General features: G+C 36.9%; 1 protein-coding gene across 3 annotated transcripts in view; it reads right to left on the reverse strand.

Moving 5' to 3' along the window:
* The window catches only part of RALGAPA1 (Ral GTPase activating protein catalytic subunit alpha 1), a 204245-nt gene that overhangs the window by 162398 nt on the left and 18630 nt on the right, over window positions 1-23217 (reverse strand). For all 3 annotated transcript variants that reach the window (XM_061159178.1, XM_061159181.1, XM_061159179.1), the window contains exons 2-4: window positions 5499-5609; window positions 4894-4943; window positions 2007-2064 (exon numbers count right to left, since the gene is read on the reverse strand). In XM_061159178.1, the coding sequence (XP_061015161.1) occupies window positions 2007-2064; window positions 4894-4943; window positions 5499-5609 (219 nt within the window). The remainder of the gene's footprint in view (window positions 1-2006; window positions 2065-4893; window positions 4944-5498; window positions 5610-23217) is intronic.

Below are 23217 nucleotides of genomic sequence, written 5' to 3' on the forward strand. Positions count from 1 at the left end.
AACAGGGAACGACGACAGATGCAAGGAGATGCAAAATGGAATACAGCTTTTCGGGCAGCAGCTCTGAAAGTGAGTAATCTAAACAAGGGCTCCCAAGTGGCTCAGTGGTAAAGAATCTGTCACCAGTGTAGGAAATGTGCATTCAGTCCCTAGGCTGGGAAGATCCACTGGAGAAGGCAATGGCAACCCACTCCACTATTTCTGCCTGGAAAATCCCCTAGGACAGAGAAGCCTGGCAGGCTACAGTCCATGGGGTCGCAAAGAGCTGGACACAACCGAGGGACTGAGCACATTCTTTTTTGAGTCAGTCTGAATAATTTGTATCTTTCTAGGAATTTGTTGATTTTATTAAAACTGCCTTGGGACTTCCCTGGTGATCCAGTGGCTAAGATTCCGTACTCCCAATACAGGGGGCCTGGGTTCTATCCCTGGTCAGGGAACTACATCTCACATGCTGCAACAAAGACCCAGCACAGTCAAATAAATAAATAAATATTTTAAAGAAAAAACTGCCTAACTTGTTAGTGTAAAGTTGTTCAAGTTACTCTTTTTTTTTTTTTTAAGGATTCTTAGTGACAAAGAAAAAATGACCATTGATATATCTTCTCCAATTGGACATTTATTGGAATACTACTGATCACGACAACTAGATAGCGCAAAGCTCTTTTACAGATTGAAGACTACATTCCTCAGGAGAAAAACTTTAGAAGTTCAGATGTCTAGAGAAGTTTCTTCACAGATAACCAAGAACATTTTAATAATTACAAAATAAAAAACAGGATTACACTATTCTACTGAGCACCTTATCATGCTTATTAGCAACTAATATATCTTCTTTGGTGTATTATCTATGCAAATATTTTGCATATTTAAAAAACTTATCTGTCTTACTGAGATACCAGAGTTCTTTATATACTAAGGACACATCATTTTTAGTCTTGAGCTTTATCAAGAAGTTTATTCTCAAAAGGCTTTATTATTTAAAATTTTGTCTTTTTTAGCCTCTACATCAATATCCATCCTATATGTAGTTTCTTTTGTTTCCAGAACTGCTAATTGGGATGACTTATCGTTTGAAAGCTTCAGAGATTTTATTTGACATAACTGATTAAGAATTGTAGGGCCTAAATAAATCTATGACTCTTTTTTAAGAGAAAAATACAATTTTTACAAATGAATATAAGGCCTATAACATTCTACCTCAACAATGTAGATATGGTGGCTGGCTGTGTATTCACCACGAGAGAAAGGTCACAAGAATCACTAGCAATCACCTTTGTTCTCATTGAGACACTGAACCAAAGCCAGAAATTGCCTACCTGCAGATTCCTTTTTCATCCAAAAGGGAAAAAAGGCTTAGAATGAGAATCAGAGAGTCCTGCGGCAATGCTATAGATTGTCAAAGAAGCAGACTCCAAGCTAGCCAGCATCCTGGCTTAACTCCTTGTAAGAGAAGCCTGTGACCTCCTGCCTACTTGGTCTTTCACAGTTATCCACAGCAGGGCTGCATTTTTTTCCTTTCCCCCTTTCCTTTTCAGCTTCATTTCTTGATCTGGGAAGTTCTCTTTGGCTCTTCAAGCAGTAAGCTAAACCCCAGGTTCCCTCCCTTTTTTTTTTTTTAAATGGAGCCAACTGCCAACCTACACTGCTTGCTTTGAAAGCTGGAACCCATGGCTCTTACTCTACTTGGCACTTTGCATTTTCTCTTCAATTTCTGATTACAGAATATTTACTTTGATGCAGAGTCTACTTTTATTTTTAGGCTTTATAGTTTATCATCATTGCTAACATGTTCAGAGTAAGTTAACAGGTGGGTCAAAGAAATTTAACATGCTTTCATGTATGTTTTTATCTTATATTCCCAGTAAGTTTAATTCTGTATTCGTTATTTATTTTTACTGAAGTATGAACTATGAACTCATGTCAAATAATAACCAACTCATTAACAGAATATGTTCAAATATTATCATTTATTTCAAATGTGAAATAGTATTTATATTACTTACCAATACTATGAAACTGCCATCGCTGATGAATTCTTTCTGGAAGAAGTTGTAAAATTTTCTAAAAATCAATATGAATGAAAAAAAGAAAAGTATGAAAAGCAAGGAACAAGTTCACATCTTGAACAATGTGAAAAACTAAAGAATTACACAAAGCCTTTAAAAGTTTCTTACGCAGAACAGTATTACAAACACAGAATCATCTCTGAGCTAGTCTCACGGCAGTGCCGCTGCTTCAGCACTAGCATACTGATCAGCATCTGAAAACTCCAGGAAACAAGCTACACTGACCAAGTCTTGGAACAGGAAATTGATGAAATTTACCTTTTACAATGATGTAAAAATTATATTTCTCTTTAGTGAATAAATATTATATTTTTTAAGGCTTGTTTTCTATTCTTAGACTTTGTGGAAACTACTGATCTGTTTTAAATTCTTTTAGATACTAATATCTGTGATATTTTCTCTTCAAGTAGTTTTTTTCTTTCTCCTATTTTGATAAACCTAAGAGGGGAAATATTTTGCCTTCACAAAAATCCTATCAAATACTTGTACTAAATTAATCACATGAACCCAAAGATACTTATATAATAGCTATAGGTATGAGAAAAAAAATTTTTAATTCAGGAGCCCTATGGTTAAGCTAACCCATACATACTTCTACAAGTTTAGAATATTTCTTACATATAATATCTTCAAAATTTTGTCTTTATTTTCCTTTACATATTGCACCTGTATGAATTATTCTAGTTCAATAGCTGCCTTATTATGCTGTTGAACTATGTTCTCAATACTCATCTGCTTGCTGAATGGTATTTGTTATTATTGCTGCTCTATTTTATTACTACTTAGAGTCACCATTAATTGAATGTTCATAAGGGCCAAATAATAGACACTTTATATAAAGGATATTTCATTAATTCTCAAAACCATCCTAAAAGGAGTGATCTCATTTGCCATAACAGGTTAAGAAATGTGCTTAGGTTAGAAAGTGGAAAAACAGATTCCAGCTTCCATATTCCTATTTCCAGAATTTGTGCTTTCATACTATTCTGTTCAAAGAATGGTATGCCTGTTTTTACACTTCTCTTATCTTCCTTTTGATAATCGTCTCTAGTCCTTCTCATATAAGAAGATGAAGAAGAAATCACAAAGTTCTTCACAGACAGGTGCTATTCCCACATAAGATACAGAAAATTCTTCAGGCTTGCCCTCCTACATTTCTCCCATACTTAGCCAGCAGCTGTATAATTATATTTATTGCAGTATGGAAAGAGATAAAATTATAGAAAACTAAAAAGACAAGTCTGTGAACTACTTAAAGTACTTCCACATTATCACTATTAAATTACACTTTATCATCTTTTTATTCAGTAATATAAAGATGAAAGAAATTATGTATACTCTTAACTACACAGAAGAAAACAGGATATCAATCCTGTGTCATACTAACATTCCACAAAGATGCATTTTATTCCAGAAAAAGGAAGTCAGTTTATTTAGGTAAGTTCTTGATCTTTCAAATCATTAGTCTCTAAAGGTGGAAGTCAGATATTGTTACCATCATACATACAAAAACAGCACACAGGTTAAGTACTTTTTCCAAAGATAAAAACCCTACATTTAACACTACTTTTCCTAATGAAATTTAGTGATAGATTATAGACAAACATTTCAGTTCAAAGAGTAACAAATGACCAGTATATATTACATACAGAAAAATAAGTATTATGTCTTAATAGAAGGAATACCCTAAAAGAGCTTCTATTAACTAGTCAATGATCTCAATTTCCTAAATATAGTTTCACAAATGTGTGAAGGAATACTTTCCAGGAATTATCTTTTCTCTGTACATACTTTTTTATTCTTTCTCAAAATATCCATGCTTTAATATTTCCCCTATAAACTATTCATGCAAACACTTTGGGAGGTAAATATGAGCAAATTCCTCAGGGTTAATGACTAACGAAAATTAACTGCAAAACAGGTACCAAACCAGTTACTTCTTTTGGAATGCTTAAAAAAAAACCCAAACTTTCTTTTTTTAAGCTGTGACTAACTCAGCAACTTAGAGAGATCAAATTCTTTAAATTCTTCTAAACCATACCAAAATAGTCAATATACAAGACAGTGAATTTTATCTTTATTAGCAGTAAATAGAATAGTTCCATCTTTAGAAACTAATTTCTAAATTCTTTACGCCTTTCAAAACACAAGGTCTAATCCTGGCTGTTTCCTGATGACTAAAATTCTCAATAAAGACTGGAATATTCCTATCACTATTCGATTTGAAAGCCAAAATGAAGAGTAAGGAGTTATTTGAGAAGCATGTGTGTCCCTCATTTTTATCACTGTGCTAAAAATAAAAGAGAAATTTTAACAGAGTATCATATGTTGTTATTTCCTTCTGCTTATTTAGCAATAAAAACTTGTCCTACCCCAATAAAAAGTAATGTGGTAGAACAACAATGTATAAAATGTTTAAAACTATTCTATACAAGTTTTCAATGAAAAGCAGTTAAAGCAGAAACTATGAACTCTTTAGGTATGTAACAGTTCCATGAATTTACCCTCTCAAGTAAGAATGTTTTAGAATTTCTTAAAAAAATTCTCCATTTGTGTAAGCATCCCACAAATTAAAATTTTCATTGCTTGTAAATACTGTAAATATTGTACAGTTGTGGCTTCAAATGCATAAAACCATTAATTCTATCTGTACCTAAAATGTACCTCAGAAAATAATTAAGACAGGTGTTTTTTTTAGGTTAAACAATAGAATTCAGTTTTTTAAAAGCATGGCAGATTCACAGTGCTTGTTAATATTCAATATGTTCCTTTGTATGTTCCAAAAATTAATTTTGGGAAAAAAGTTACATGGGTAGGTACGTACCTCAAAAATAAAAAGTATAGCATCCAATTCCTCCCTTTGAGACTTGTGACCTAAAACATTTTTACAGAAAAATATTTAAACATTATCATTTTGTCCTCAATGTCAACAACCACTTAAAAAGCTTAAAATATTTCAGGCACAGTTTCTTCTCAGTGATTCTTTAATAAAATATTTAAACTGTATTCTGTTCAATGTGTAGACAATACCATAACATCTCTACTCTTTCTAGACTATTAAATTTAGGTTCTACATATTTATGTCTAAAAAACAAATCATAATATATTGTGGCAAAGTCTTAAGTGAACTCTTAAAAATGAAATTATGAAAATGACTGCTCAAACCTGACAGATGGCCCTAGGGCAGAGTAAAGGTGAGCAAACAGGGAAATCTGGCCAGAGAAAAGGCAACTCTTCTAAGCCTTCTCAAAATAATACGGGTATTGTTACTACTGCTAAGCCACAGTGTGAGCAGGGTGTCTACAAGCCATTTGAGAGGAGAAGTGAAATAATACTAAAATTCCAACGTGCAAGAGTCTATTCTAAGTGAATGTTTATGACAATTATTTGAAACATCAGCCTAAGTCAGGATTGATTTTAACATCTTACCTTTCTGTTTAAGACTAGCTTCAATAGTAACAAAATTCTCAAAAAACACATAATATATATGTGAAAAATGTTGGTCAAAAAACTGTTTAAGATCAATGGATTCTGCATTCTCTGAAAAATAAATGAAAACAGTTTTTAGTGATTACTATTTACATCACATTCAGCAAATATTTATTGTGGCAAGTTTCCTTCAAAAATGTAAAAAAACTGCTCTTAAACTTCTATTAAAATATTTGAGAGATTTATTTATACCTTATTCTCACAACTTTAGTTTTTAAAGATTTTAGTTTTAATTTTAAAAATTGGCCAAATCAGGTTATCATAATCTTTGAAGACAACAATGTCTCAGAAACACTCATCCAAAATCATTAACCAAACTAAAAAAAGTAGTTTTATTTTCAATTCACAGCTCACATTTTGTAACTTCTCCCCAAGACAGTTAAAAATCAGTACTTCTGAGAAAAATAAAACATGACTAAAATACATTTATTTTAAATATCTAACAACAGGCTTTACAAATAGGCATTTAAGTATTACAAAACTCATAAAATACTGCTACAAGAACTGTCAGTGTAGTCCAAAGCACAGAAAAACCAAACATTTAACTGCATCCACAGCAGCAAGTGTTGGGTACTAACACAAAATTACTTTCAAAACACAGGAAGGAGTGAAGGTGGGGAAAGAAAAGCTTTGACAGAGAACGTATTATCTGAAAAGACCTTTATGGACAGGAAGTAATTTGGATATGATGTAGTGGTTTTGAACAAAACAGACATTCTTGGCATAAACAAAAACATGAAGTGAGGAAAACAGGATAAAATGTACAAAAATCATTCATTTTGGCTAGCTTTGAGCATTTTGATAAAAATAAAATGGAAAAAGTAGCTTTGATATGTCATGAAATGTCTTAAGTGCAAACTAAGGAAATGGCAATTATCATTTAAAGCAAGATATTTACACAAGTATATAGGTGCTTGGGCTTAGTTGCTCTGTCTTGTCCAATGCTTTGCGACCTCATGGACTACAACCCACCAGGCGTCTCTGTCCATGGGGATTCTCCAGGCAAGAATATTGGAGTGGGATGCCATACCCTCCTCCAGGGGATCTTCCCAACTCAGGGATCAAACCCAGGTCTCCCACATTGCAGGCAGATTCTTTACCGTCTGAGCCACCAGGGAAGCCCAAGAATAATGGAGTGGGTAGCCTCTCTCTTCTCCAGGGGATATTCCCCACCAGGATACAAACCAGGCTCTCCTGCATTGCAGGCAGATTCTTTACTTATGCATTTTATTGTTTGTTTTCAGAGGGAGTGAGAAAGTTGGGGAGAGGGAGAGGGATTAATAACTTTTAGATACTTCCAACTATTCAAATTCATTTACAAAAAGCATGTGTCTCTTCTATAATAAACAAATTTGAAAAAAGCAACTGGAAAAAAAAATTTTTTTTACACCCTGGGAGTAAAATATAGGATAAACTACTACTTGTTGGTAAACTCAAGTTAAAGGTAAGAATCAATTAATTTCTTGGAATGCTTTAAGGCTGAATAGAAGATTTCAGCATAAAATGAAATATTAACAACAAATACATAGCACTTTAAACTCTCTGTGGTGTATTATCTTATCCTATGAATATTCATAGTAACTCCTGAATGATACCTCATCTATGGAGTTTTCCAAGACCATTTTTCCCTTTTGCTTCACCCTCCCAAAGGAAGGGATGGATGCCCTCTCCTCTCTATTTCCTTTTGTTTTCTACAATTCTCTCTCATGAAAGTAATTATGTCTCAAGTATTTCCTTGTCTCTTTTCCAGGACTAGTCTATAGCTTCTTTAGGACAGAAAGTATGTCTACCTTAGTACTTCCAAAACCTAAGCACAGTGCTGAACATGCAAATGTGTTTTATTATAAATAATTTTAATTTTACTGTATTCACTTTAGCTTGGAAATTTTTATCTTGGAAAATACTGCATAACCTACTGACAAACAAAATAGCATTGCCTCATCTTGACTGGAATAAGAACACCCAGGTTCTATTCCTACCTGTAATAGTACCTGTGTGACTCTTCAGAGAACCAGGGGAAAGGGGGGTAACAGCTAACATAAACCACATTTCCCATATGCCAGACGCTCTTCTAAGTTCTTTATAGAAATTAATTCCTATATTCCTCAGAACAGCACTATAAAATAAGTACTATTATTATCCTGACTAAAGATGAGGAAACAGACATAGAGAGTTTAAGTAATTTAGTTAGTAAGAGAGAAAGTCATGGATTTAAACTCAACACACCTGGACTGGGCTTCCCTGGTGGCTCAGACTAAAGAACTCACCTGCGATGTGGGCAACCTGGGTTCGACCCCTGGCTTGGTAAGATGCCCTGGAGGAGGGCATGTCAACCCACTCTAGTATCCTTGCCTGGAGAATCCCATGGGCAGAGGAGCCTGGCGGGTAGTCCACGGGGTCTCAGAGAGTGAGACATGAGTGAGTGACTTACGCACAGCACACACAGCCTGGGCTTCGGGCTTATGCTCTTAGCCTCTGTGCTACTCACCTCCAGTGTTAACACATTTATAAGGAAAATAAGAAAAGAACAAAGGTAAGAGTAATAGTCACTGAATACTAGTTAAACATATTTTAAACAATACCAAAATAAAACACATACACTAAAATAAACAGGAAAAGTACTCTATTTTCCCCATAGAGTAGTTTGAAATAACAAAGAACTATGAAATCAGAATAAATAAACTGCTATAATTATCACTCAATTTCCTGAAACTAATGTTTCTAACAAAACAAATGTCCCCAGGGAAAAAAGAAAATGAGAACAAAAACAAAGTAAAACAAACAAAAAAAATCAAAACGTAACAGAAGCAAACATGAATCAACTCAAGATTTTGTAACATAACTTAGGAGCCAAGACAGCCTCTTTCTATTTCCTTCCCATACACCAGGATAAACAAAGCCTGGAAACTATATACTTACTAATAAAAAGTACTGGATTGAAATTAAGAAATTTGTTTTTTAAAATCTGTATCTATTTATAATGATTAGTTAGCAAATAAAAACTCTTATAAAATACTTTTGCTCATCAATTCACAAAATTTACATGGTGGGGGGAAAATGGGAGAAGAAACACAAAAAAGTGGATATAAAAGGATAAGTAGATATAAATGAATAATATAAAAGAAGGCTTCACTAATTTAAAAACAACTCTATAAAATAATAACACAAGAGAAAGGAAAATATAAAAAAAGAAAAGAAAAGCAGAAAGAAAGATTATGGAAAAAACGTCTACCCAATACCTTTCCCCCAGCAAATGCCCATAACCCATTATGGGTATTGTTTTTTTCTCTGTGAATGCCTCCATTAATTTCAGTCAATATGGCTCCTAATTATGTCACATTAGCTGGTATAACTGTCCCTCTGTATCAGCAGGTGATGGTTCCAGGAACCCATCAGATGCCAAAATCCAAGCACACTCAAGTAAGTCCCTTACATAAAAAGACAGAATATCTGCATGTAACTTATGCACATCCTCCCACACACTTTACATCATCTGTAGATGTAAAACTTTTAAAATCTAACACGATATAAATGCTATATAAATGGCTGACTGGGTGCAGTGAATTCAAGTTTTTATTTCTGGAACTTTCTAGAATTTTTTCTAAATATTTTGGATCCACGGTAGGTTGAATTTGATGATGCAGACCCACCACTCCAAGATGGAGTGCCAATTATATTATTCTCTTATAGATACTGGATGCTCTGGGGGACAGGAAGCATGCCTTAACTTCTTTAACCTTTGATATTTTTTTCAAAATTTTAATCTGAGGGAGTGCTCTGCACAGTGCTAAATGGATGGCTGGAACCTAAAAGCTCAAACATTCAAAAATTTCCCCAATTTTAGAAATACTTCTATTTGATTTGTTTGTGAACTAGAGTTTCCTTAAAGGAATCAAATAAACATTTCAACCATAAATTAAGATTGAAGTTTCTGAGATTGTAAAAAACTGACTCAGGCTTAGGAATGCTTTGAAGACCTTTGGGAATACTAACTTTAAGTGGCAAAACAGTTCCAGACCTCACTGAGTTTTCACAAATAAAATTTCAATGTCTCTTTAAGATTTTTTAATGAATAAGGTTAACATATCTATTTCCTACTACATACTTTGAAGACATTTAAGCTCTGTAACATACATAATTAAAAATTACACAGTTTAGAAGCCAGTGTTCCTGAGCTTAAATTTCAAACACCTGCACTAAATACCTCCCTTATAAAAGTTATCACATAACCCAAGTTGGAACACCAAAAATTCAACAAATTTTGCAATATCATCATTCTTCCTCCTTATTTGTTAAAAAACAAAAATTACTATTTGGAACTTTTTCTCAAATGATGACACTGTAATACACTAAACTATGAAATGTACCACAAGGAATCTGGTTCTAATAATAAAGTAAACAATGCAAATTATTTCCTTAAAATAACCAATAATAGTGAGGACTGATGCCAATATGGTGAATAACACACCAAAAACCTCTCCAATTACAGAGATACAGAAATGCTGGATAAAAATAAATACAAGCTCAAAACAAGAGGGGAGAAGGAATGGAAATGAAGAAAAGAGAGTAAGTAGGAAAGGAGGAAGTGGGATGTTGGAAAAGGGCTAAGAGGGGAGAGGAAGATGGTAAGAATGTGGAATGGCGAAAGGCAGGAAGGGGTTGAAGGGGAAATATGGAGGGAGGAGATTGGAAGGAAGGATGAAGAGAAGGGAGAAAGGTAAGGGAAAAGAAACACAAAAATATAGTATTAAGATGCAAACGATATGGAGTTAAGCACAAATAAGGAGGAAAGCAGAAGAGAAAAGTAGAAGGAAAAGAGAAAAGAGGAGGAGGGAGGTAAAACTACACAAACAGGCTGGAAAACTATAAATAATACATTATAAAGTTCTAAAACAAGGCAGATATATGAGAAGTGAGAAGAAACTGAGAAAATGGAGGAAGAAAAGAAAGGACAAAAGAAAGAAACAAATATTTGGAAGAGAGTCTGGTGCTCTTATTCAAAATGTTGTAACACAGAATAACAACAAGATGAAAATATTATATAAAGATGACGAGAGAAGATGGTAGAGTAGGAGAATGTGTGCTCATTTCCTCCTGCAAGAGCACCAAAATTGCAACTAGCTGTTGAACAACCATGGACAAGAGGTCGCTGGAACCCACCAAAAAAGGTACCCCACGTCCAAAGACAAAGAAGAGACCTGTAGCAAGATGGTAGAGCGGCACAATCATGATAAAATGAAATCCAGTAACCGCAGGGTGGGTGACCCACAAACTGGAGAACAATACTACCAAAGAAGTTCTCCCTCTGTTGCGAAGGTTCTGAACCTCACCCCAGGCTTCGCAGCCTGGGGATCTGATACACTTGATCTTAGCCAAAAGGCCGAGAAGCGATTGGGGATCTGATAAAGTGAGTGGGAATCCCCATGCAATCTGACCTTGAGGGCCAGCGGGATTTGATTACAGGACTTCCAGGGGCCTGGAGAAAAGGGAGACTCCAGTCTTGGAGAGCACAAACAAAATTTTGCACATAACAAGACCCAGAGGAAAGAAGCAGTGACCCCATAGGAGACTGAACCAAAATTACCTGCTAGTGCAGGAGGGCTGCCTGTGGAGGCATGGGCCGGCATGGGGACAGGGGCACTGGCAGGATCAGGCCGGTAAGGGCCCCCTTAGTGTAAATGCTCTTGGAGTTCACCATTAACCCTACCATAGAGCCCGTAGACCCCAAGGCTGGATCAGTTCAGTCACTCAGTCATGTCCAACTCTTTGCCACCCAATGGAGTGCAGCAGAGTGCCTGAAGAACTACGGACAGATGTTCGTGACATTGTACAGGAGGCGGTGATCAAGACCATCCTCAAGAAAAAGAAATTCAAAGAGGCAAAATGGTTGTCTGAGGAGGCCTTACAAATAGCTGAGAAAAGAAGAAAAGCTAAAGGCAAAGTAGAAAAGGAAAGATATACCCATCTGAACACACGAGTTCCAAAGAACAGCAAGGAAAGATAAGAAAGGCTTCCTCAGTGACCAATACAAAGAAAGAGAGGAAAACAACAGAATGGGAAAGACTAGAGATCTCTTCAAGAATATTAGAGATACCAAGGGAACATTTCATGCAAAGATGGGCTCAATAAAGGACAGAAATGGTATGGACCTAACAGAAGCAGAAGATATTAAGAGATGGCAAGAATACACAGAAGAACCATACGAAAAAGATCTTCATGACCCTGATAACCATGATGGTAAGATCACTCACCGAGAGCCAGACATCCTGGAATGCAAAGTCAAGTGGGCCTTAGGAAGCATCACTGTGAACAAAGCTAGTGAAGGTGATGGAATTCCAGTTGAGCTATTTCAAATCCTAAAAGATGCTGCTGTGAAAGCGCTGCACTCAATATGCCAGCAAACTTGGAGAACTCAGCAGTGGCCACAGGACTGCAAAAGGTCGGTTTTCATTCTAATCCCAAAGACAAGCAATGCCAAAGAACGTTCAAACTACTGCACAATTGCACTCACCTCACACACTGTGAAAGTAATGCTCAAAATTCTCCAAGCCAGGCTTCAACAGTACATGAACGGTGAACCTCCAGATGTTCAAGCTGGATTTAGAAAAGGCAGAGGAACCAGAGATCAAATTGCCAACATCCACTGCATGATCGAAAAAGCAAGAGAGATCCAGAAAAACATCTATTTCTGCTTTTATGGCTACGCCAAAGCCTTTGACTGTGTGTATCACCACAAACTGTGGTAGAGAGACAGGAATATCAGACTACCTGACCTGCCTCCTGAGAGGCAGGTGAAGAAGCAACAGTTAGAACTGGACTTGGAACAACAGACTGGTTCCAAACAGGAAAAGGAGTACGTCAGGGCTGTGTATTGTCACCCTGCTCATTTAATTTATATGCAGAGTACATCATGAGAAATGCTGGATTGGATGAAGCACAAGCTGGAATCAAGATTGCCGGGAGAAATACCAATTACCTCAGATATGCAGATGACACCACCCTTATGGCAGAAAGTGAAGAGGAACCAAATAACCTCTTGATGAATGTGAAAGAGGAGAGTGAAAAAACTGACTTAAAACTAAAGATTCAGAAAACTAAGATCATGGCATCTGGTCCCATCATTTCAGGGCAAATAGATGGGGAAACACCCGAAACAGTGAGAGACTATTTTTTGGGGTTCCAAAATGACTGCAGATGGTGACTGTGGCCATGAAACTAAAAGACGCTTACTCCTTGGAAGTAAAGTTATGACCAACCTAGACAATATATTAAAAAGCAGAGACATTACTTTACTAACAAAGGTCCGTCTAGTCAAGGATATGAGTTTTCCAGTAGTCATGTATGGATGTGAGAGTTGGACTATAAAGAAAGCTGAGTGCTGAGGAATTGATGCTTTTGAGCTGTGGTGTTGAAGAAGACTCGTGAGAGTCCTTTGGACAGCAAGGAGATCCTAAACCAGTCCATCCTAAAGGAAACCAGTCCTGAATATTCATTGGAAGGACTGATGTTGAAGCTGAAACTCCAATCCTTTGGCCACCTGATGCGAAGAACTGACTCATCTGAAAAGACCCTGATGCTGGGAAAGATTAAAGGTGGGAGGAGAAGGGGACGATGGAGGATGAGATGGTTGGATGGCATCACTGATTCAATGGACATGAGTTTGAGTAAACTCCAGGAGTTGCTGATGAGAGGGAGGCCTGGTGTGTTGCAGTCCATGGGGTCGCAAAGAGTCAGACACGACTGAGCGACTGAACTGAACTGAATGTATTTTGACAAAAAGCTCCACCTACCAGGAAGCCTTAATTTCAATTATGCATTAAGAGTTATAAAATATAAAAAGCAAAAACCAATAGCTATCTAAGGAAAAGCAAAGTCACTTAAAGTGTGGTAGATTTTGGAGAGGGTGGGATATATGGAGAAAGTGACATGGTAACACACATTACCAGACCAAAAACAGCCAGCCAATGGGAATGACTCAGGGAACTCAAACCAGGACTCTGAACCCCGCGGAGTGGGATGTGGAGGGAGGCCCAAGAGGGAGAGGACACGTGCACACCTACGGCTGATTCATGCTGATGTTTGGGAGCAACCAACACAATACTATAGAGCAATTATCCTTTGATTAAGAACAGACAGATTTTTTAAAAGTATGGTAGATTTTAACACATCTATCTCATATTTAGCAAAGGCAAGGCTAGTAACTATGTGTAAGATTTGAACAACACAATTAGCACTTTACCCTTCAAAGTCTGAATTCAACACAGTATGAATCTTTTCACGTAAAACTGAACTAGTAAAGACACAAACTAAAGAGAAAAAGAACCAGGAAAAACAGCACACAGCATGCTCTCTGGGCTTTCCTGGTGGCTCAGAGGTAAAGATTCTGCCTGCAATGTAGGAGACCCGATTCAATCTCCCTGGGTCAGGAAGATGCCCTGGAGAAGAGAATGGCAACCCACTCGTCTTCTTGCCTGGAGAATCACAAGGATAGAGGAGCCTGGTGGGCTAGAGTTCATGGGGTTGCAGAGAGTTAGACACGACTGACTAACACGTGCTCTCTGACCCAAAATTAAACATAATTTAGAATTAATAACTAAAGTTAACCCCCCATATAAAAGGAGGAAAGTGCTGGAGAGGACTAGAGGTAAGAGTCCCAAGTACTCATACAGGCCAGGAAGGGTACCTAATTCCCACAAGCCAGACTAGGAAAACTCACAATTGATGCAGCAATTAGCCCTAGAATGAACACTACTCCAGAGCCACCTAACATGTCATAAAAGCAAGATGCAAACAGATCAAACTGCTTTCAAGATCATCTGAACAGAGCTCAATTTTATAGGTATACAAATATCCAGGATGAAATAAATTCATCTTGTCTGGTATTTAATTGAAGGCTACCAGGCATGCAGAGAAGCAGGAAAACCTAAATCATAATGAAGAAAATAATCATCAAATCAGATTTAAACCAGATTTTAACACAGATGTTAGGCAGGCAGAGAAGGACATAGACAGCTATTCTAACCATATTCTACATATCCAGAAAGTTGGGAATGGAAGCTGTATAAAAAGAACTACTCAAATCGAGCTTCCAGGTATCAATCAAAATTACAGCGTCTAAGGTGAAATGTTAAGAGATGTGTACATACAGGTACTACAAACATTGGGCTGCCCCAGGTGGTTCAGTGGTAAAGAACTGTCACCTGCAATGCAGGAGATGCGGGTTCGATCTCTGCATTGGGAAGATTCCCCAGAGAAGGAAATGGCAACACACTCCAGTATTCTTACCTAAGAAATCCCATGGATTCAGAAGTCTGGTGGGCTACAATCCATGGGGCCGTAAAAGAGTCAAACATGAATTAGTGACTGAACAACTACTATAAAAATTAAAGCAACTACTAAAATAAAAATGTACGGGTAATAAGCCAAAAAAAAAAGAATACAAAAATACTTGATTAATCCAAACAAAGGCAGAAAAAGAGAAACAATAATCAAAGAGGGTAAGTAGAAGATAAAGAGCAGATGACAGACTCTATATAAATAATCACATTAAATAAAAATGATACCCTCACAATGTTAGAGACTGTCAGATGGATAAAAAAGCAAAACTCAACTACACTGCTCACGAGAAATATAAAGTGTGCACTTAAAATATATGCAGTTTATTATATGTTAGTTACATATAGCTAACATACATTTTAAACAGCTCAATAAAGCTCTTTAAAAAAAACCTAATATATATTCAACACTATTTTCATTAGTTTCATTCCAGTATGCTTTTTGAAGTGAGAGTGGGTGAAATGGAACTTCAAAAATAAAGTTTCTGGAATCACCCTAGGAAATGCATTGATTGATCCACAGAGTATTTCCTCAACACTTAAACCTATGCTCCTCTGTGTCCACAGAAGTTTTTGTACATGTAAATACATTCTTGCACTGGTAAGCAGATTCTTTACCACTACGCCACCTGGAAGCTCCCCGTGAATGCATTCTTAAGGAAAAAAACCCCAATATTTGGAAAACACTCATAACACATTTATAAAGGAATTTAAGGCAATATAAACAAAACCAAAAAACACTTTTTTCTTGATGCTTTCAAAAATAGTCTACTGTCCAAACATTTTAACCAGAAAATCATTTTAACTAGAAAAAATTAACTCAAAAAATAATTACTAAAATTGATCTGCATTTTTATATAATGAATCAACATCAACATAAATGAAAATGGCAAACTCACTCTTGTATTTAACAATGTAGCAAGCAGGCAAGTCTATCTCTCTCTTGATAACTGTCCTGAATGTTTTAACTCATCAAAACAAAAGCTAGGAACCTATCTCCTGTATAAATACTTAAGATGTTTGTTTTTTTAATACTTATTATTCATTAGTCCTTTACCATGAAAAGCAAGCAGATACAAATCATACTAAAAACATGCTAAAATTTCAAAGCAAGCAAAATTGTTTAAGATATGTAGTTCATCTCTTTATCATACTGATGTTTCAAAATAACTGCAGAAAAGCTCCTGATAGGAAGATAAAACTGTATAGAACTGAAAGAACAAAAAGCACTGAAGGAAGCATTAATATGTGATCATGATCTGAAAGCACATTAAAAAGCAGAGACATGTCTTTGCCAACAAAGGTCCGTCTAGTCAAAGCTATGGTTTCTGCATCAGTCATGTATGGATGTGAGAGGTGGACTATAAAGAAAGCTGAGTGCTGAAGAATTGATGCTTTTGAGCTGTGGTGTTGGAGAAGACTCTTGAGAGTCCCTTGCACTGCAAGGGGATCCAACCACTCCATCCTAAAGGAAATCAGTCTTGAATATTCATTGCAAGGACTGATGCTAAAGCTGAAACTCCAATACTCTGGCTACCTGATGTGAAGAACTGACTCGTTGGAAAAGACTGATGTTAGGAAAGATTGAAGGTGGGAGGAGAAAGGGATGACAGAGGATGAGATGGTTGGAAGGCATCACTGACTCAATGGACGTAAGTTTGGGTAAGCTCCAGGAGTTGGTGATGGACAGGAAAGCCTGGCGAGCCGCAGTCCATGGGTTTGCAAACAGTCAGACATGATTGAGCGACTGAGCTGATGATCTGAAAATATTTATAAAGCCCTTTAATTTTAAGACTAAAATCGATAAAAGTAAAATAAAATTTTTTCTCTTGCCTTCAATGATTCCACATAGGCACAGAGGAAATGAGGAGATACAGTGAAAAAGAGAACCTAATAAACAAAGATACAGTGTCTGATTTAAGAACAAAGTCAATTCTGTTTTATCAAACATACAAGCTAAGTATGGCAACATAAAGATAAGGAAAGGCAAACAAGTTGTAATCACTTACGCTTACTTAATAGTTTATATCTGCATAGATAGCACTTTTACAGTTACACAAACATGATCTTACTCATTCTCCATAAATGTATTTTTAAAATTCTCCACACAAAGCTATTAAACAATTCCAAACCAGCTCTTCTGAGCTCTCAATCAACACCACCATATTAGCCACACTTGAGGTGGTAGACCAAAACAAACATGTGGCCAATTTTAACTGAATTCATTCTGAAAGAACAGTCTTTTTAAAGAATTATTTGAAAGCTACACAGTCTAGTAAGGGATGAGATAGGAACTTTGAAGTTTAGGACAGGCAGACACTGCAAATTACCAAGAATTCAGAGGATTTAGTGCAGCTGCATGCATACTATCTTAAAGTAACTCCTGACACTGGCTGATTATAGCCTATTCACTTCATCAGAATACCTAAAATTTCACTAATTAAATTTATTTGTGATACCAAACCACTCTAACACACAGTGTAAAGAGTTAAGTACCATTCAAACATTAGTATAAATTGGTACCAACTGCTTTCCTCATAACACAGCAAAGGAGCAAAGGAATTCTCATACAATGTGAAGATGGGGAGGAAAGAAGGTAATATCATTTACTGAACACCCACCATTCTCTAAAGACTGAGCTAGATACTTTTAGTTTCATTAATCCCCATGGAGATAGGGACCTAGCAATTTTATTTTACCTCTTCATTTTATTAAAAAGTTAAAAATCAACTCAAAACCAAGTTTCACAGAGACCAAGACACTAGGTCAAACAGCAATTAACAGAACCAAACTGAACTAAGAATAAAGTATGCCTTACACTATGCTACCTCCCAAGACACACAAACAGTTGTGACATTAAAGTTTAGGACTGACACAAGTCAATGCTGAAGGAAGAGGATACAGAAAAACTATTAAATAATGTCAGCCGTGAGCTTTTTCCATGTTCACTATGAACTTTTCTTTCTGTATACTCTCTCTTTAAATTGTGGTGTCTACCAGGAACACGTCCTTCTCCTCCATCTGATACAACTTGAACGCTATCTACATAAAAGTACTTCCCTAATCCCTGGGCTTTGGTGGAGGTAAAGATATCAGCCTGCAATGCAGAGGATGTGGGTTCAATCCCTGGGTCGGGAGGATCCCCTGGAGGAGGGCATGCCAACCCACTCCAGTATTCTTGCTGGGAAAATCCCATCAACAGAGGAGTCTGGTGGGTTATGGCCCCTGGGGTCACAGAGTTGGACACCACTAAAGCAACTGACCACCACCAATCCACAGCTACTATTTATTTCATGCTCTTTTCTGAGATTCGGGCTTATATTACCTATCCACTTACATCTTCCACAGGTGTTTCAAACTCAACTTGGCCCAAAATGAATCCACCATCTTTCCTCTCATCTTCTCCAAAATCTTTATTATTAACATTCCCTTACTACTTTGGTAATATCATCTAAATCTTAAGCCTGACATTCAATTCAGGTTTATCCCCCTCTTTTCAGCTCCCTCCACTCCACCCCACTCCACCCCCACTACTCAATGAGCACTCATTTTTCACCTAAACAGCTCTGCAATGCATTCCTCTCTCTCGATGCCTGCTATCATTTGATACTTCATGATCTCTTGCCTGAATTTTACTAGTAGCCTCCTTACCTATTCTCACAATATTCTAAGCCCACTTTTTATCCATCCTCCACACACTGCTACCAGAATAATTTACCCACACCTAAGTCCAACTACCTGTATCACTCATCTACTTAAAATACTCACAGAGCTTCCCACTGTAAAGAGGATAATGCCCAGGTTCCCTTACATGATATACAAGTCCTATTTTTCTTCCCTAACTTCCACTATCTTGTCCACTACCCCCTACACAGTAAGACACTCAATGAATCATGGTACATACATGCAAGTGAATAGGCAGTCACTAAAAATATTCATAAAAGAATTATTTTAATAAAACTAAGAAACATTAAGTATTTATAATTTAAAAAGCAGGTTATAAGTAGATAATATCAGCAAATTAGTGGAATAACTCTGAAGATCTCCATTAAAAACAAGCAAAAGTAAACACTAAAAACCAAAACTTTTTTGGAAACCTAGAAATTAATCAAAGGCTTGCAACAAAGACATTTATTCATGAAAAATGGATGAATCTCAATAAAAACAGTAAGCTTTGTGTCATTTCAAACTTATTGTGTTCCTATCCTCCATCCTCATCTCCATGGCAGCCTTAAAAACCAACAGCCCACAAACACAGTGACAAGCAGCTGCCTATCAGTTACTGGAAGAGTCAGAACAGAATCAGAGTTCTTTCAATGCTTCACTCTGAGAAACATCACTATTTTACTTACCTACCTGCTCCTTCGAAAACCGAGCTCACAAAGCTTGTCTTTATTTAACTTAATTGAGAACTCACCCAGTGCAACAGTTTTTCTCTGGGAGTCATTTGTGAAAAACAGTCAGTGGCAATTATTTAACACCACAGCTGCCTGGGGCAGCAATCAATGATGAGGCAAACAACTAACCAAAAAAAAAAAAAAATTAAAAAAGGGAAAAGCCAGAGGAAGTCCTATCCATAGGGAACTTTAAAGAACACCAACACATTAAACGGAGTATAGAAGGCCATGTGCCTGAGCTACAAGTGTATTAAGGAAAGACTGGAAAAATATTTAAACTTTCACCTCTGGCTGATTTTGAAACTACAGAAGAAGGATATGAAGGCTAAAAAAGTACTGTAAACTGTTTCCTGAATACTGATAGTATGTCCCAAACACATACACAGAGCCCCTTGGTGAAGACTAGGAGACTTACAGACTCCAGGCTTGTAAAGAAGTATCCATCCAATCATTAGCCGACCACTAGGCTGAATGAGTGGAGAATCCAGTGGTCATAAATAGAAAACAGACTACACATAGTTCAGGAAAGTCATTAAAGAATCACATAGTAACAATAACAAACAGAAGCAACAATAAATCATGGGGGAGAGGGAGACATTGGTTTTCCAGGTTTGCTGTGCTATTTAAAATGTTAACTTATCAACAAAAATTACAGGACACAAAGATACTAGAAAGTATGCTCCATGTAAAAGAGAAGTCAGTAGAAACCGTCCCTGAAAAGGCACAAACATTAGATATACCAGACAAGTGTGATAGTATCAAACACTATCACAAGTTTTAAATATGTTCCAAAAGATAGAGAAAACCATGTCTAAAGAACTAAAGGAAACCATGTCTAAAAGAACTAAAGGAAAGAACTAAACCATGTCTATCTCACCAAGGAGAGAATGTCAATAGTAAGGTGGCTTCCCTAGTGACTCAGTTGGTAAAGAATCTGCCTGCATTGAGGATCTTGCTGTGGTTTATGTCGGAGAGTGTTTTGCCTATGTTCTCCTCTAGGAGTTTTATAGTTTCTGGTCTTACATTTAGATCTTTAATCCATTTTGAGTTTATTTTTGTGTATGGTGTTAGAAAGTGTTCTAGTTTCATTCTTTTACAAGTGGTTGACCAGCTTTCCCAGCACCACTTGTTAAAGAGGTTGTCTTTTTTCCATTGTATCCTCTATGACCCACCTCCCAGAATATTGGAAATAAAAGCAAAACTAAACAAATGGGACCTAATGAAACTTAAAAGCTTTTGCACAACAAAGGAAACTATAAGTAAGGTGAAAAGACAGCCCTCAGATTGGGAGAAAATAATAGCAAATGAAGAAACAGACAAAGGATTAATCTCAAAAATATACAAGCAACTCCTGCAGCTCAATTCCAGAAAAATAAATGACCCAATCAAAAAATGGGCCAAAGAACTAAACAGACATTTCTCCAAAGAAGACATACAGATGGCTCACAAACACATGAAAAGATGCTCAACATCACTCATTATTAGAGAAATGCAAATCAAAACCACAATGAGGTACCATTACACGCCAGTCAGGATGGCTGCTATCCAAAAGTCTACAAGCAATAAATGCTGGAGAGGGTGTGGAGAAAAGGGAACCCTCTTACACTGTTGGTGGGAATGCAAACAAGTACAGCTGCTATGGAGAACAGTGTGGAGATTTCTTAAAAAACTGGAAATAGAACTGCCATATGACCCAGCAATACCACTTCTGGGCATACACATTGAGGAAACCAGATCTGAAAGAGACACGTGCACCCCAATGTTCATTGCAGCACTGTTTATAATAGCCAGGACATGGAAGCAACCTAGATGCCCATCAGCAGATGAATGGATAAGGAAGCTGTGGTACATATACACCATGGAATATTACTCAGCCGTTAAAAAGAATTCATTTGAACCAGTTCTAATGAGATGGATGAAACTGGAGCCCATTATACAGAGTGAAGTAAGTCAGAAAGATAAAGAACATTACAGCATACTAACACATATATATGGAATTTAGAAAGATGGTAACGACAACCCTTTATGCAAAACAGAAAAAGAGACACACAAGTACAGAACAGACTTTTGAACTCTGTGGGAGAAGGTGAGGGTGGGATGTTGCGAAAGAACAGCATGTATATTATCTATGGTGAAACAGATCACCAGCCCAGGTGGGATGCATGAGACAAGTGCTCGGGCCTGGTGCACTGGGAAGACCCAGAGGAATCGGGTGGAGAGGGAGGTTAGGAGGGGGGATCGGGATGGGGAATACGTGTAAATCTATTGCTGATTCATGTCAATGGATGACAAAACCCACTGAAAAAGTAAATAAATAAATAAATTTAAAAAAAAATAAATAAAGTCAGTCAGTCATAGGGGAAAAAAAAAAAAAAAAGAATCTGCCTGCAATGCAGGAGACCTGGGTTCGATCCCTGGGGTGGGAAGATGCCTTGGAGAAGGGAACAGCTACCTACTCCAGTATTCTGGCCTGGAGAATTACATGGACAAAGAAGCCTAGCAAGCTACAGTCCACGAGGTCCCAAAGAGTCGGACATGACTAAGCAACTTTCACTTTCACTTCTTTATGTTTTAAAAAAAGTTTAAAAGTACAATAAACAAAATGAAAAGCTCACTAAAAGCTTAACAGCACACTTGAAATGGCAAAATTAAAACTAAGCAGGGCTTCCTTGGTGGCTCAGTGATAAAGAATCTGCCTGCCAATGACACAGGTTCGATCCCTGATCTGGGAAGATCCCACATGCTGTTGAGCAACTAAGCCTGTGTGCCTTAACTACTGAGCTTGTATAGAGCCCACATCCCACAACTACCGAAGCCTGTGCACCTCAGTCTGTGCTCTACAAGAGAAGCCACAACAGCATGAAGCCCACGCACCACAACTAGAGTAGCTCCCACCTGCTGCAACTAGAGAAAAGCCCATGCAGCAATGAAGAGCCAGCACAGTCAAAAATAAAAGAATTTTAAAAAATAAAATACAAATAAGCAACTCAAAAATAGGTTAGTTGAAATTACCCAGTCTGACAAACAAAACTTAAAAATAATGAATAAAAATGAACAGAACCTAAAATATTTGGGTCACCATCAAATGCAATAATACATATATATCAGGAGAACCCAAAGGAGAGAAAAGAAACACAAGAATTTCAACAAATAATGGCTGAAAACTTCCCAAATTTGATGAAACACACTTCTCCATATATTTAAGAAACTCACTGGGGCTTCCCTGGTGGCTCAGTGGTAAAGAACCCACCTGCCAGCGCAGGAGATGTGGGTTCAATCCCTGGCCTGGGAGAATCCCCTGGAGAAGGAAATGGCAACCCACTCAGACCCATATCTAAGCACCTCATAACAAAACTGTCAAAAGTCAACAACAAAAAGAATCTTGAGACTACAAAGAGAGAAACAACACATCAGTTAACAAGAAACCTCAAAAAGAAAAATATAATTTGTCATCAGAAAACAGGGAGGCCAGAAGTCACTGAGATGACACAGTTGAAAAGCGTAAAGAATACACCTGGCAACCAAGAATTCTATGTCCAGCAAAACTGTCCTTCAAAAATTCAGGCAAAATTAAGGCATCCCCAAATACACCAAAACTGAATTTGCTGTTAGCAAGTGAATCCATCAAAATGAAATGAAAAGATTCTAGACAGCAAACTGAATTTGTTGGAAAAAATACTTTGACCTGTAAGTGAAAAAATAATAAACCAAATGTATGGCATCCAGCTAAAACAATGCACAGAGATAAATTCAGAGCTTTAATAAACACGTCAATACAGATCTGAAAATCAATAACCTAATATTCTACTCTACAAAACTAGAAAACAAAGAGCAAAAGCATGGGGAAGAAAGGAAATAATAAATATTAGAATGGAGATAAGTAAATCAGAGACAAGAAAAACAGTAAGAAATCAAGGAACAAAAATT

The sequence above is a fragment of the Dama dama genome, chromosome 13, assembly GCF_033118175.1.
Source record: "Dama dama isolate Ldn47 chromosome 13, ASM3311817v1, whole genome shotgun sequence".
In the NCBI taxonomy this organism is placed as follows: Eukaryota; Metazoa; Chordata; class Mammalia; order Artiodactyla; family Cervidae; genus Dama; species Dama dama.